This window comes from Cnephaeus nilssonii (assembly GCF_951640355.1).
Source record: "Cnephaeus nilssonii genome assembly, chromosome: 9".
Classification (NCBI taxonomy): Eukaryota; Metazoa; Chordata; class Mammalia; order Chiroptera; family Vespertilionidae; genus Cnephaeus; species Cnephaeus nilssonii.
In genome coordinates this window covers 74,271,913-74,288,759 of record NC_137080.1, presented here as the reverse complement: position 1 = coordinate 74,288,759, position 16,847 = coordinate 74,271,913, and the positions used below count along the sequence as shown (strand labels likewise).

The 16,847-nt window shown below is 36.7% G+C and overlaps 1 protein-coding gene across 1 annotated transcript in view; it reads right to left on the bottom strand.

Annotated features, from left to right (window-relative positions):
* BMP5 (bone morphogenetic protein 5) overlaps positions 1 to 16,847 on the bottom strand; it is a 113,810-nt gene that overhangs the window by 16,535 nt on the left and 80,428 nt on the right. The window contains exon 4 of the mRNA XM_079781460.1: positions 550 to 744. Coding sequence (XP_079637586.1) covers positions 550 to 744 — 195 coding nt within the window. The remainder of the gene's footprint in view (positions 1 to 549; positions 745 to 16,847) is intronic.

Sequence of the window (16,847 nt, the reverse complement as noted above, 5' to 3'; positions counted from 1 at the left end):
TGCACACACACACACACACACACGCACACACACACACACACACACGGCAGATTATCTAGATAATAGCCCTCCAAAAATTAATGGAAATATAAATATTATCTTAATTATCTTAATTCCTGCTTCTATTGTCAGAAAAACATTTAAACTGCCTGATTCACATGTATTGTTTTAAGTACTAAAGAAACATTTTTATGTTGAATTTACCTGGCTACCCATCCACATTTGAGAGGTCCTGGGGAGGTCAGCTCAGCAAGCTGTGCAATTCACTTTTGGCTAGACTTTGTTGACGTAGCCATTTCATAATTTTATTACTGCCAGCTTGATTTTAATTTGAACTGAATCTTTCAACATAGCAAGGCCAGCCATACTTATTTTAAAATGAATTACCAAGTGATTCACTGATGAAACATTCTGGGGATGCTAGAAATATTGCTGGATGATTTAATAAACCAAATAAAGGTATATCCAGAGAGTAAATTTATGGCGGCTACTTGATTTGCAACATGTGACCCCATAACTCTGTGCATTTCTGCTCCGGTGTTACCTTACCTCCTGCACTGGCCATTCTGGAGGAGTCCTGGTGAGAACTGGATTTACTGCGGTTTTGGTTTTTCCGTTTGTTGGCTGCTCTCACGGATCGCAGGAGTACCTCACTCGCCTTGAAGAAAGCCACCATGAATGGTTGTTTTGACTGAGGCCCATGTCTCCCCACCAGACCAGCAGATTTGACGTTGATACTGCGTCCTAGAACACAATGCACAATCACACGGTTTATGAAAAACAAGATCAAGTTTACCTGATATGAATGAATTCTGAGGGTACTTTGGGGAAAAAGTTTTAAAACATTATCAGAATCTTTTCTTTTCAGGCCAAATATCTTTATAAACATCGTGAGTTTACAATTACAAACAATTATCCATGCTTGGTTTTGCATTTTGCATCATTCTTCCACCACAAAACACCCTCGGGCTGCCTCTACTAACAGAGTTCTCAGACCTGGAAGTCAGCAATACTGTACGTGGGAAGGTTGACTACCATCAGCCTGGAAATGTCCACATTGAGTGACAATTTCAAAAATATGAGCTATGGGCTCTTCTGTATTAAGTTCCCTATAATTTTCCTCTAAGTGATAAAAGCTGAATGGCTGGCTGGATGTTGCTACTTCCCCAGCTTCTTTCGAGCCCTTCAAGCATTAATTAGTGCTGATAGCCTCCCCCTTGCTCTCTGGCCTGTGCCCAGCAGACTTTACAGAGCTGGGCTCTACTTAAAGCTCTCCCAAGGTCATTCCAGAAGCCCCGCTGGGGATGGGGACTTGTTTTAAGTGCCAGTTTTTTCTCAATTGGAGGTAAACATGAAAATTTTATAATTCCTCCCCTTCTGAGTTTTGATACAACTGGATGTTTACTGAAAAGATTTCAGAAGATGCAAACCAAGCCTGGAGTCTTTCAGAAAGGAGAAAAATGCCCGAAGGGCATGAAGACATGAAGACCGACCTTCATCTCTAACCTTTCTTTCTGAGCCACTTGGTGTGGCTGTGCATCAGAGAAGAAGGACCAGTAGAGTTAGAAGTCAAGGTGTCCTAGGGACTAGCAGTAGAGGTTAATAAAGTACCTCTCCCATTGGGGTAATAATGCTAACATTTATAATTATAATAATGCCAAAAGTTTTGGAGCACTTGCTATGTATATGCTAGGCATTTTACTGTTTCCCTTGTGTTATTTGATTCCACAATAATCTAGAAGTTACATATTATTATTTCTCCTTTTTACAATTCACTTTTATTATCCTCTCTAGTTTAAAATAATCACTGAAAATATTATATATAACATAAAGATCTAATAATATATTTTAATACTATAATTATATGAAGCAAACCATTGGCTGATATTGGTCCATGAAAATCACACAAAGAGAATGAACTATGTAATCTTATGTTGTAAATTTAGTTGAGAGTTACTTAAAACTCATGCAAATTTTCTACTTGACAGACAGGAATTACCTATCTTTGAAGAGTAATATATAATGTGGTTTGAAATACTAGTATGTGCATGACTGACTCTGCTCTGCCCCATGGGAGATGTGCATGTTTTCTTAAAATATTTATTCAGTAAAGACTGTGGAGCAACCTCAGTCCACTATAAGGCCTGACCCACCTTAGAAGAAAGAAAAGGAAAACAAGTCCCTGAAACAGCATCAATGGCTTTTCAGCAAATAAACTCTTGCTCTTAACAAAATTTATTTTGGCAGCATAAACACTTTTGTGTATACTGTATTGTGCAGAGACCTTCCACCATCAGAAAATGAGACTGTGTCATGTGAGTCTGTGCAGCTGTTGGGACAGACACAGAGGTCCTTTAAATGTGGAGGTATTGGCTAAATAGAAAAGTGTGCTCCAGTCCAGGCAGCATCAGGATCCTCAACAATTGTCCTACAATATATTGGCAAAACCTGTTCGGTCCCTACAAGTATTAAAATGGCATTCCACCTCACGAATGACACTATACTCAGTCCTACCCAAGAAAGAACTTACAAATAATCAAAGCAGTAAACCTTAAACAAATAAGCATATAGGTTTCTCTTTTAAATGCAAACTTACAGTGGCTTTATGCCAGAGTCTATATTTCTTAGAAAAACTCTATCACTGGCATAAATGAAAGAGGCAGTTTGATTTGTGGTCAGAGCAGTTTCCATTCTACTTCCACTGTAACAAATGTATTAATTCAGCTCAGACTTCCTCCTTCTGGCAGCCCTTTTGCTGTAAAAAGAGAAATTAGAAGTTCCAGCCAAATACCATACCTTGAACTGACCCACTTCAATACATAAACACTTTTACAACATGTTTATTCAGGTGTAGCAGTTGAAATTGGTTTAAGATGTTTCCAGTGACAGAGAGCTCAGCAAAAGAAAAAAGAAAAAAAGAACTGAGAAACTTAACTGTTATGGAATAGAATAACTGGCAATCTGTTCTTCAAATTTTTGATTTTTCCCCCTGTCTTGGAGTACAACATAAAAAGTATTTGTTGAGCTTTTATTTTGATTTTTTAATGAAGTGTTAATTTAACAGAAACTACATTTTTACTTGTATAGATTGATGACTGCAGAAATTATTTTTAATATATGATCTTTCTAATACTGAAATAGGTTGCTGCAAGATGTTCACAAATGGAATACAGTAAAATCGGTTTTCCATTCATTACAACACACACAGACCCTTTTATAGCTAAATAGGCACTTAACGCAAAGTTCCAAGTTTCCTTTGGTTTGCAGGAGGGTTTCTTTTATTATTTTTCTAAAGACTTTCAATATTTTAATTTTTATCTGTGGAGAAATAATACTGCTCTAAAGATTTATGTTCTAAAAACCATAAAGATGTGCGTATGTTACAAATATGGGTTTCTTGGGCTTTACAAAGGTGGATATTGTGTGTGAAGCAAAGTACCCTTCAAACCAATGTGAACTCCCTTTAAAATAACTTTTGATATTATTAAGTTTCCTCTTGGTTTCCTTTTTACTTCAGCAATGAGGTGACTATTAAGATTCCATAAGTTAATGCTTGCTCAGTTACTCTTGGTCTTGAGCTACACCATAGCTTAACTATTTGACCTACTCCTTCAGACACAATACACCTACATTGATTATGTAGACTAAACCTTTTGAATGGCTGAACAGTTGTTTTTATTAGAAGTGCTAATGGGAACCCAGACTATATTACATGTATTGAAAATATTGAATCTTTTATAAAATTTATTTGAACATGTTTAATTTTATTATTAAGTATACAGTATGTTTTAGATATGGCACATATAAAAATAAAGAAGCCTACCCAAAACCTTTTGATTTAGGAAAACTATATGTAGGTGTGCATTAGTATGGATTTAATTTTCAAAGCTGATCCTTATTTTTTACTTCTAGTTTAAAAGATATAGAATAACAGACAGATGATAAATAAAGAGTAAGCATTGATATACCATAAAAATGGGGTGGGATAATGGAAAGAGTATTAAGTTAAAAGGGTGGGAAGGACATCAGCTGAGCCCAAGCTTAGTCACCTCAGGATTCAGACATGTCTAGGCATAGCTAGAATATTGGCAGGAGTAATCCACTGCATATGTTTTTGGATGGGGATGGAGCAACCACATGGGAAAGTCATCCTCAGGAAAAGGTGAATCCCTAACTCATAGATTCAGAACAATGTCCTAGTGAGTATAAGGAAACAGTGATTTTAAGTCTGTGAAGCTCCAATTAGGTTGCACGACTAACTTCTAAAGAACAAAGAGAATTCAAGAAAATGCCATAGAACTGTTTTTACCTAAAGTCCCTATAAAATACGAGGAAGGCAAGGCATCACTACTTTGGAGCTTGGTTAGTAATGTGACACAAGTGGTGGGAAAAGGTTCTCCCTACATCAGAGGAGTAGCTTTGGAGCATCTCCTCACTGGTACAGGATGACAGAATGTAGGTCCAAGATTATCTCCTGTACCAGCATCAGCATGAGCTTCTGAGAGTGGTCGCAGTTCAAAGGTGAGCAGAGCATTGGGACTTTAAGGTGCGCCAATAACTGTACCAAAGCGAGAGACAGTGCCAATGATGCATGAAGTGACTGTTAGATCAAGAGGTCACCTCCCTTGCATTATATCCAGGACCTAATGTTGTACACTGGACAGATGGAAGGGATGTGATCTGTTAAATAGGTAGGGTGATAACAAGAGAAAGAGAAGAATTTGGTTGTTCAAGCTTAAATAGCTTTGGAGTCTCCTACACAAATGGGAGAAGATAGGAGATAGCAAAGGCCCTGGAAGAGCTTACCAGCATCCCAGTGATTTCACTGATGGCAGCTACACCCAAAGAAACAATGTTTGTGCCCAATTATCCTAGGTTTGAGTATCATAGAATTCTTGGATTATAAAATGAAAGAGATCATGAGAACAAAAATGGAAGTCCGGGGTTTGGTATTGGCAGAGGTATTTGTCTTTTACGTTTATAAAAAGAATACCCATTAGATCTTTGCATGTAAAAACTTTTAGAACTATTCATATGTTGGCTGCCATATTGCCCCTCAAAATGACCGTACAAGTACGACGGGAAGAGAAACAATGTGAGCAGCAAATATCTGGTCATATAATTTCTCAGTTGTATTAACCACACAGTGAATAAAGATAGGGCTAGGATGATATCTTCTAAAAAGAAACAATTATTCTCTTCACACTGCAAGCAAGAGGCATGAATGTGAGTCCGGGGCTCATGCCTACTACATTTTATCATAATTGAAGCTGGAGATTAAAGACTTCTAGATACACTACTCGGACCCTAATGACTTTGGGTAAACACTGGGGTCAGGGGATTGTATTCACATCTGTCTGAGGACACACTATTTCACGTTTAGAGTCAGAGAGAAGGTAAGCCGGCAAACCAAAGATCCATCCCAAACTCACTGGTTTTGTATTTCAGGCCATTCTTTTTGGAAAATGTGACTTTCAAAATGTTTATTTCTTTAAAATCAGGGTTATTAAAGGAGACTCTGACATAAAACAGCTCTTTAGAGACATGTTGATGTTATAAGGATAAGTGGTTCCAAATAGGAGCATTTAGTTTCCCTCCAGAATATACAGTTTGAAAAACATTCATTTGAGCATTTATCAGAGTCTAAACGTTCATATCACTCTAAGATGTTAGCATAAATTCCAGTTTGTTTTTCCCCCCTATAAACTCACAGTAATTGACTGCTTAACCCAAAACACCTGTGATGGAACTTGTGCACAAATTGTCTTTCCTTCATTTCAGAAAAGATTCTTGCAGTGTCCTTTATGAATGATTTCATAGAAAACAAATCAATGCATTGTTTCTCATTCACATATCCTCCTGATCTTTGCTTATTTGTAATCTGTGATTAAATTTGATTCTGGGGTTCTTAAATTATAGTTTCTGTAATTCTAAATTATACTGGAATTTAACTCCTTTAGAAGCAGATGATTTAAAATGTGCAGAATTCTCTACCCAGCATATAGACCAAATCATTTTATATCAGATTTTAAGGAATGTGGAGAAGATACAATTTTGTCTACTTAAATTGCATATACACATTAACTCAGTGTGACCTTAAAGTAAGCACATTGCAATCTAGCTCTCAATTTCAACTCTGTTATAATTTGATGAAAAATTTGCATAGCTTCTAGTTTTATAGTACAAGCATAGACTTATGGCCAGATACAAGCACATGGATTTGATATGTCACAAGCAGAATTTTACATTTGTGCTGAGAACTTTCTTGTTTTTAAAATGTTTTACATTTCCTTATAAACTCAAGCACCAAGAAAGGCTGGGTATTAGATGATCTCAGTGATACAGGAAAACTTTTAATTTATTGGGATAACAGAGTGTAAGGTTTTTGAGTGATTCTTTATAGTAATTCTGGGATTCTGTCTGACAAACTAGGCTCTTCATACAGTGCCTTTGCCAGAACTTCCCACTCTCTTCTTTATACTGATATTTAAAAGAGTAAATTAAAAATAAGCACTTAATTACACATTAAATATTATATATTAAATATTACATATGTACAATTCTATACTCACTATTGAAAAGGGTCAAAAACCAAGAAGGAACAAATGTAATAATATAAGAATAAGAATAGGATTCTGTGGCTGATATTAAAGGAGAAAAGACATATTGGAGGCATGCATAGAGGGCAATTGGGAACAATATGCTGACACACTGACATGAAGTATGAGTTAAGAATTACCTGAAGATAAGACATGTGGTTATGCCCTAGCTAGTTTGGCTCAGTGGATAGAGCATCAGCCTGTGGACTAAAGGGTCCAAGGTTCGATTCTGGTCAAGGGCACATGCCCGGGTTGCGAGCTCAATCCCCAGTGGGGGGCATGCAGGAGGCAGCCAATCAATGATTCTCTCTCATCATTGATGTTTCTATCTCTCTCTCCCTCTTTCTTCCTCTCTGAAATCAATAAAAATACACAAAAAAAGAAATGTGGTTATAATTCCTGGTAATATGACAATAGAAGGAATCCATTTTCCTCTATGATTGGGGTGTGAGAGGGAGAGACAAGTTCAAAGGAGGAAGATTTTTTTTTTTCAGTTGAAATTCTTACTAAAACTTTTGCAGAAAGGACTGTAATGCCCTCCAGTTTGAAAGCATGGTGGGGATTAGAAAAGTGGATATTTGGTCAGCAATATCAGCATGTTGACTAGAGGCGTGATGGGGAAAAACACAAACAATTGAGGACTGAAGTTCATGGGACTCCAGGAGGGAGGACCTGAGAAAAGAAAGGCTAATCATCAAGAAGCAAGGCGAGAGGTGTGTGCCGAGTTGTGGAAGCTGTCCAGACACTCGGAGGTTTCATTGCACCAAGGGTGGGACTGAGATGACAGAAAATGATCAGTCTCTTTCCAAGGGACATCAGTCTGAAATGAGGAAGTGTACTGTCTCAGGGATGACAAGCCCAACAAATGCTAACTTGGGCCCTATTTCAGGTTGTGGACTATGAATGTCAAACTAAGAATTCCAACTTACCTTCACACAAGCACTTTTCAATAGCTCTTCTCTAGATACAGGGTGGTGAGGCAAAAGTAGGTTTACAGTTGTGAGTAGGCGAGACAGAGTTTATTCTTCTATTATTATTTATTGTACTGTTTTCCATATGAACAACTGTAAACCTACTTTTGCCCCACTCTGTATATAGCGCCTTTCCCCTGAGGCCCTATGAGTTTTACAGACATCATCTGTCACATGCCCCAAAAGACTGGTTAGCAGTTGATCTCACAGCCCTCATTTATTTTAAGAAAGCAGGAACATTCTTTTCACAAAACCATGGGAAAAGTGAATTAATTTTTAGTCTTTTTTTCCAGTTATTATGTGACTTAAAAAAAACACGTGTACACATACAGATATTTCTTTCTTTAAAATCATAAGAGATTTAAATAAAATTATAATGATGCATATTTTAGCAGAAATCAACCTATAGGGTCTTTAAAAATTATTTTTATGTCTTAATATATCAATGAAGAAAAGCTTTTCAACTTCAAACTCATTTTAGTTTGTTTCATAGTCTGCATTTCATACTTGGCATTTTATCGATAGTGGGTGAAGTGGTCCTCAAAATGAACTTACGGCAGTTGTTTGGGAAATTTATGAGTGTCTAAAGAAAACATTCTTTTATACTAGCTTATATGATATATTATTCAAAATATTTTTTTATCATACAGAAAAGCATGGTTCCCTAAATGTTTGACCTTCCCCTTCAATTTGATACATGAACCTGTGAAATGACCACAAGCTGCTTGTAGGATCCTTGCAATAGGCCAGTATTACCAAAACGGAAGAGAAATACATTATTTTGACATCTAAGAGAAAGAGTGACAAGAGTAAAAGATGTTTTCCCAAATATGCAGCAAAGAGCTGATACTGAGATATCAAATGCATATGCCATGATAAGTGTCTACTCTGCCAAAAAAAAATGGAGTTCAGACATTTGTGACTTATTTCTTGTACATATGAAGATTGGATCAAAAAATATTCATCTGAGTGAAGAGAAGCAGACCTTTTCTTTGGTTTCTCATGTCTTTGGCTGTGGCAAGAATGTAAATTGGCCTACCCCAATTAAGGACCATTCCCCAGGGGAGATCTCATGCCACATTGATTCCATGGTGGTCCCCAGAACAAAAGCATCCTTCTGAGCTGTAAGGATAGGAAATAATATGCAAAATAATAGTTGGATTTTCAGAGTGTTTCCAGAGTGTCACACTGGGGTCATCAGCATCTCATAGCATAACTAGAACTTTTATATAGTAGTAGAGGCCTGGTGCATGACATTCATGCACTTGAGGGGGGGTGTCCTTCAGCCCAGCCTGCGCCCTCGCGGGGAGCAAGCCGTAAGCCGGCAGGCAGACATCCCCCAAGGGGTCCTTAGAGCTGCCATGGAGGCAGGAGAGGCTCCCGCCACTGCCACAGCACTCGCCAGCCCTGAGCCCAGCTTCTGGCTGAGCAACACTCCCTCTGTGGGAGCCCACTGACCACCAGTGGGCAGCTCCTGCATTGAGTGTTGGTCAGTGTGCGTCGTAGTGACCAGTCGTTCTGCTGTTCGGTCAATTTGCATATTAGCCTTTTATTATATAGGATCAGTTGTATTACTTCAAAGAGAAATAGTGTGACTAGATGCACATGTAGCTATAGCTGGTACCCAAAAGTAATAATTGAGCATGCCTTTCAATAGGATCAGAGAAACTGAGAATTGAGGTGGTGGCTAATTCAATACTTCTCAAGTTAAGAGAGGAGCAGCAGCTGCCATTCACTGAAGTATGCTTTATTTACATGCATGATCTTATTTATGCCTCATAACAAAACAATGACTACATTTCATAAATGAATAAAATAAGGCTTAAGTGTCAGATGTTTGTTTAACTCCACCCTGTCAACCCTAAAGTAGTGTGCTATTCCTTTAAGTATACAATGTTGCCTTTGTCAGGGATTGTTTAGGGCTGATGTTTTCATCTTGAGAAGAGTGGAGGAAAACCATCCATCTCATAGGTCCGTCAGTGACCCACAAACTGTCTGTCAAGAACAGTGTTGGAGCTGCTTGTTTTGTTAAGTTCAAAATCGGATTTTCCTTAGGAAGTGGGAAGATAAGCACTGAACACTCCTTGCCAGCCACGAAAGGGCAGGTGGTCTCCCCGGTTTCTATTCCATTCAAATGGAAACTTGTCACACTGCAGAGAAATTGGTGTGCATTTTTAAGGACCTGGGGTATATCATTTCCTTATCAAAATAATTTCCCTCTAATTTCAAATTTTGATCATCGCTTGCACTCTATACTGTTGGTTTGGTTGTTAAATGCTTTTGTTTCTGTTTTGGTTTTCCTTCATCCTCTGTGAGCTTACTCCACATGTGCTGAAGTTTAACTCTCAGCAGCACAGAACTGCAGTGACTCCTCAGACCTTACACTGACTAGAGGTTCTCTCTTCTGTCCATTGTGCTCGCTGATCGTGATGCAAAACCAGCACTGCTATTTTTGCAATATGTCCTTAACAAACATGTACCAGCAAGAAGTTAAACTTACAGTGGAAAGAACAATGGGAAAGATGGAGTTAATTCTTGTGTATGACAAAATAAAGAGAATTTCATATTCTTCATGGCTTTAAATCAATATAACCATGAAAACATTTACCCTTCAGATCACTACTTAAACCAGGGTTAGAGTCTAGAATAAGGAATATAGCAAACAACAAAAACTGGACTATGTTCCTGACATTGGCATTTGTTGGGCAAGACTGGTGCTCCATGATTACTGTTCTGAATTAGGGAAAATCAAAAACAGAAATACAGATGTAGCCAAACACGTTCATATCCATTTTCATTAGGGAAAGCTAAGTGATGGTAAAGTACATCTTTCACCAGATAATGAAGCAAGACTAACTCCTGTTTGTCTCTGCTTACTTTATAAATCATTGATTTCAAAACTCTCTTTTATGTATGTTTTTGAGTTGTGATGCTAAAATTTGGATAAGCAAATTATGTTTACCATGTGGCTCTCATTCAAATATAAACATACTATAAATTAAAACAAAGGAAATTGCCTTTAAAACCTCGTTCTGAAATGTTTTGTATAAAATAGACATGGTAAAATAGCAAAGGCAAGTTTTACAATTTATTACTGAATCTATTCTATAATCAACATCTGTTTATAAAGGAAAGTTACTTTCTCACTACAAATTGTTGCACAAGACCAAACTAGGCTATTCGATGCCCATTTCAGAGTTCTACCTGAAGAAAAATATAATATAGATATCAAAAATAGACATAGATATTCAAAAAGAAATCAGAATCATGGTTTTTCATTATCAACAGAACTAAACTATCTGTAAATTAGAAAATTCAAACCTTTTTGTTCAAAATATGAGGTTTTTAGAAAAGCAGTCTGATGAAGCTCTGCTTATATGGGTAAGGAAAAAAAAAGCTAAGTACACTGTCAATATTAACCCTTTGCACTCGCCTGCTTTTTTCTCGATTCCTGCTACCGATGCTAACCGTGTCGAGTCACACTCGACATCCGCGTGCAAAAGGTTAAAATGTGTTTCATTGCCAGAGATTTTTCTTTTTTTGGAAAAAACATTACCCCAATGTGTTACTCCCCCAAAACACAATTCAGGTAGTCCTAGACCTTTTCAAAGTTGGAACTATACCAACTCACCATCAGCTTTGATGCTGGGATAAGGGATCATGTGATGAGAGAAAGGACTGATTTCAGACTGGCTTTTTGCAAAATAATAAACTAATTTTTTTTTTAAACTTGACTGGCATTCTTGACTAGCCTGAGGATGAGTTTGCAACACCCTGGTTTAAATTAGAAACTTGAGCACCAGTTCAGACTTGAAGAGAGTGGGGGATAGGTAAATAGGAGGGTTCCATGGTGGGGAGTATGGATTAAGGGACAGTAAAGCAGAGAAGGCAAGAAAGCAAGGGGAGGAGAATCTATCAAAACATGTTAGTGAGTGACACAGGGCAGAAAGAAAGGGTGAATTTAGTTATCAAATTAAAAATAAAGAAATTAAATTTGGCTAAATTTAATTACACATTGAAGTCAATCCCTGGCAAAAGAAAAGTTACTTTTTCTTCTTTTCATTTTATGAATTTATCAAATTAACTTTAATTGTGTAGGGGGCTAAAAGAACTATTGCAGTAATGTAGTTAGATTGAGAAAACAAAAAATATGATAAAACTGCTATTACCTTTTTTGGGCCAGCTCACATGTAAATTCCAGACAGAAAGTATAAAAACCAAAAGGTAATTCCAAACATATTCAACATAAAATCCAATGTTGTTCCATAACAATCATTATTAATAGCATTGTTTTATTTGGAAATTATAAAAATACTTTTTATCCAGGTTATAATTTTACAAACTTCATATAATTTGTAAGAGTCATAGTATGTAAGATCTGGCTCTGAAAACAACGCATGTTTAGACTCATGGACGAGATTCTTAAACTATCTAAGGCTATTTATTCATGCACAAAATGGGATAATCATAAAGATCAAGTAGACATTCCATTTAAAGAGCTTAGCAAAATGCCTAGTATTTAGTAAGCGCTCAGAAAAATGTTAATTTTCTTTAGTTATTAAAATTATTTTGATTGAACATCACAGCAAACACATAGTTTGACTATTTACTTCAAATGAACTAAAGATATACCTACAAAGTAAAACCTGGAATTAATCATGAAAAAAGAAAAAATGTGAAATATTAGCATGGAAGAATAATTGATGTTGATAAAAAGTACTACAAAAACAGTAGATTTTCAATTAGAAAATACTTTTGATAGAGCGAGTTTGAAAATATAGTTTATGAAAATATTATATGATTAATAAGATAATTAATAAGATCGTGGGTTGAACAAAGTAGAAATTTAATAGTGCTCCAATATTTATCTTTGGTTACCCTAGCCATGAAAGGCATATTGATGATCTTGCTCATTTTTATTCAGTGGGAAATAGCAAAAATCTAAAGCAGACAGGAAGATTTATGTTCTTTGATGTGCTTTAAGACATTACATGAGTTAGAAGACCCGTAGGTCACAGCGTACATGGGTTTGGGAAATAAACAAATGCTGTTTTAAACACCAAGGGAAATCTATGTAATATTTATTTTCAGTAGAAATCTAAATATTTTTACCATAAAAATAAAGGAATTCTCAAGTTTTCTGAATCATCCACATAAAATGACTATGTGGATGGCTATTAAACTATGTTATTTATTTAACACGAGATTTATTTGTTTGTTTGTTTGTTTGTTTTATTGAATTTATTTGAATGACATTGGTTAATAAAACCATATAGGTTTCAAGTGTGCAACTCCATAAAGCATCATACACTCACCACCCAAAGTAAAGTTTCTCCATCCCCATTTACTCCCCCTTTGCCCACTTCCATCTCCCCCACACCCTTTCTCTCTGGCAATCACCATACTCTTATCCATGTCAATTGTTATGTATGTATGTTTTGGGTTAATTCCTTCACCTTTTTATTTTCCACCCAGCCCCCAATGCCCCTCTCTTCTGATATATGTTAGTCTGTTCTATGTATCTATGCTTCTGTTTCTATTTTTTTTAAATATATTTTTATTGATTTCAGAGAGGACAGAAGAGAGTGAAAGAGATAATAACATCAATGTTGAGAGAAAATCACTGTGCCCTGACCGGAATAGAACCGTGAGCTGGTTCATAAGTCAGCCCTCAACCATTGAACCATGCCGGCCTGGCCTGTTTCTATTTTTTTTTATTAAATAATTTTGTTGATTAGATTCTATGTGTAAGTGATTTCATATGGTATTTGTCCTTTAAAAATATTAGAAACTAATACATTGTCATAAATTAATTTATGTCTTAATGTTTTTCAAATTTTATAGAAATATGAAACAAGCCATTTTAATATGCTCTGGAAAATTTTAGATTTTGTTTTGTTAAGAACTTTCTGTGGTACTTAAAGGGAATATAATCCTACTAAATGCTGTAATAAGAGCTCTCTAAAACCCTTAATAATGATAGATTTTCAACTATGAACTTATATCTGATACCTCACATGATAACTTGTGACTAAGTTTCGGCCTGAGTATTCCCCAAAAGAAAGTACTTGGAATTTGTTGATTTCCTTTACCAATTTCTCAATTTGTGATTTTATGTATCTTGAGTTTGAGTTTGACTGTAAATACTTAATATCAGGCTCTTTTACCATAGTAATTTCTATTTATTGTGCCCTCTCTGAATATATCACCCTATCTAATAAAATAGTAATATGCAAATTGACCATCACTACAACACACAAGATGGCCGCCCCCATGTGGTCAAAGATGGCCACCCCATGTGGACACAAGATGGCCACCACAAGATGGCCGGCAGGGGAGGGCAGTTGTGGGCGATCAGGTCAGCAGGGAAAGGCAGTTGGGGGCGGGGGGACCCAGGCCTGCAGGGGAGTGCAGTTGGAGGGGACCAGGCCTGCAGGGGAGGGCAGTTGGGGGCAATCAGGCTTGCAGGGAAGTATAGTTGGGGAGGACTCAGGCCTGTAGGGGAGGGCAGTTAGGGGGAACCAGGCCTGCAGGGGAGGGGAGTTAGGAGGAACCAGGCCTGCAGGGGAGAGCAGTTAGGGACAACCAGGCTGGCAGGGGTGGGCAGTTAGGGGTGACCAGTTCAGCAGGGAGGGCAGTTGGGGGGGACCAGGCCTGCAGGGGAGGGCAGTTGGGGACAATCAGGCTTGCAGGGAAGGACAGCTGGGGAGGACCCAGGCCTGCAGGGGAGGGCAGTTAGGGGGAACAAGGCCTGTAGAGGAGTGGAGTTAGGGGGAACCAGGCTGGCAGGGGTGGGCAGTTAGGGGCAATCAGGCCAGCAGGTGAGGGCAGTTGGTGGGGACCAGCCTGCAGGGGAGGGCAGTTAGGGGCAATCAGGCCAGCAGTGGAGCAGTTAGGCGTTGATCAGGCTGGCAGGGGAGTGGTTAGGGGGTGATCAGGCTGGCAGGCAGAAGCAGTTAGGGACAATCAGGCAGGTAGGCAGGTGAGCGGTTGGGAGCCAGAAGTCCTGGATTGTGAGAGGGATGTCCCAGATTGGAGAGGGTGCAGGCTGCGCAGAGGGACACACACCCCCCTGTGCACGAATGTTGTGCACCAGGACTCTAGTATACGTATAATGCTTAAAGTATCATATATGCTTCTAAAATTACAATTACCTAACAAATTATCTCATGCAATATAATAAACCCTAGACAAAAGATCAAATAAATGATGAATTCAATTCCATAGCCATTAATTTCCATTTCTTAAGCATTTTTTTCTTGTGCCTTAAATCTGCCTTTTTTTTGGTACATTGATTTAATTTCTGCACTATGTGAAAAAATCCAATTTTATTTATTTATTTTACTTAGTTAAATATTTGAAGATAAATATTCCTCATCTATCCTTCTAATTTATTCTTAAATATTCATCCAAAAGTCAAGCAAGTATGCTCTAATTATCTTTAACATTAAACACTACATAAAGAACTACTTCTTTTATACTAATATTTATCTAGAAAAATCATAGGAGTATATGTTCCTTTTTACTTCCAGAAAATTTAGAAAGTTATGTGATTCTTGCAGTTTCACTGATGTAGACTCTCTCATTTATTTACTTGAAACCAATTGTCATCACCATAAATTCAGCAGAAGGGAGCCATATGCTTTTATGAACAAAAATGACAATTGCTTTATAAGACGAAGTTCAGATAAGGGAAGAAAATATTATCATATCTCAAAATGTTTAAAAAATTCTTTGATAAGTAGACATAATTCAACTTTCTGAACTTAGATAAATAATCATGAGAAACTATACTCAAAACAGCAGGACAAAAAAAAAAATATATCACCCTTGATCTCTGAGTTTCTTTTGCTACTTATTAGCACTATGTCAGCTGATAGATTAACTAGCCACATAGATCATCTGACCCTGGACACAGATAAATAGTCATCTGACAACAGAGGGGCTTAATTTAGAAATTTTCCTTTGAGGTAAGTAAAAAAAGAAAAAAAAAAAAAAAGACTGTCTTAGAGATCCTAAGGATAACACAACAAACTTATTTAATCAAATACTTTCATTTAAAAATAGCACATTTAGGAGATATTACAGGATACTGTAATTGTGAAGAAAAATTTTATCAGTATAATAAAGAACAACAGGAATAAAAAAACTCATCAAGATTGTAGAAAAATAACTAATCCCACTCGTTATTATTAATGTAGATGTAGCGGTTGTCAATTTCCAGGAATGTATAGCAACAACAAAAAATCCCACAAGTCTAAAGAGTAGAGAATGTGAAAAAACCCTGGGTAATAAAAGTTTTAAAATAGTCACTTTTAATTTCATTGTGTTGATAACTAAAGTGAAGACTTTTTTTTTAAGTTTGCACAATATTTTTTGGGGGGAAAGGAGATTAAATCATTGGAGCTTTTAGGACAACTCTGAATATAATATAATTCCTAAAAAATAGAATAGAGAAAACTCTTGTGTACCAACAAGCAGAAAAAAAGCTGTACCTTTACTCCTTTACAATGTCTGAGAAATATAGCTCATGATCAACATGGGTTACAGTCTAAGAAGAAGACAACCATTACAATGGATTCTTTCCTTGGCTTTCAAGGAGGTCTTCTTTGATGTTCTTCCATGCATTTCATAAGGTATCTTCAGTTACCTGACCGTTTTATGGGAAATATTTATACAGTGGGAATTTTATGCAAATTTCTACAAATATCAGTACAACATGCTATATTATGAACTATTGGGTCCCCCACTCTTTAGCAAACACTGTTAATATTTCTCTAGCTACGTGTTCTATGAGCAATAAAATACTGAGTGTAAGTCTACAATCTTTGTAAGAAGTCATGTGGATGTGTAAGGCTTGCTAATAGGTTTACAAGTCAAATACTAATAATTCACATTGAGACATCTTTGTGTTGTAAAATTTTTTCTAATGATAATTAATATAGGGAAGAATTTAATTATTTATCCCTGTATATAATAATATCTAATGACAAAAAACTTGTTTCCCTTATATTATTGATGCAATTAGTTATCCACAAAATTATTTTTTCTAAGGGTAAAATGGTTGGGACTCAAGAAAAGTACCTTATTAAGTACTAGCAATGTGATATTTGCTGGTGTCTATGAATACCTAACTAATATAAGCAAGCAATTTATCATGACACATATCTCTGGATGTTCATTTCTATTTCCTTCATACCCTAGATCAGAATATATTTAAAAGTTTCCTATCCATAATCATTTTATTAACCAAAGTTATTAGACATGAGCCTAATAA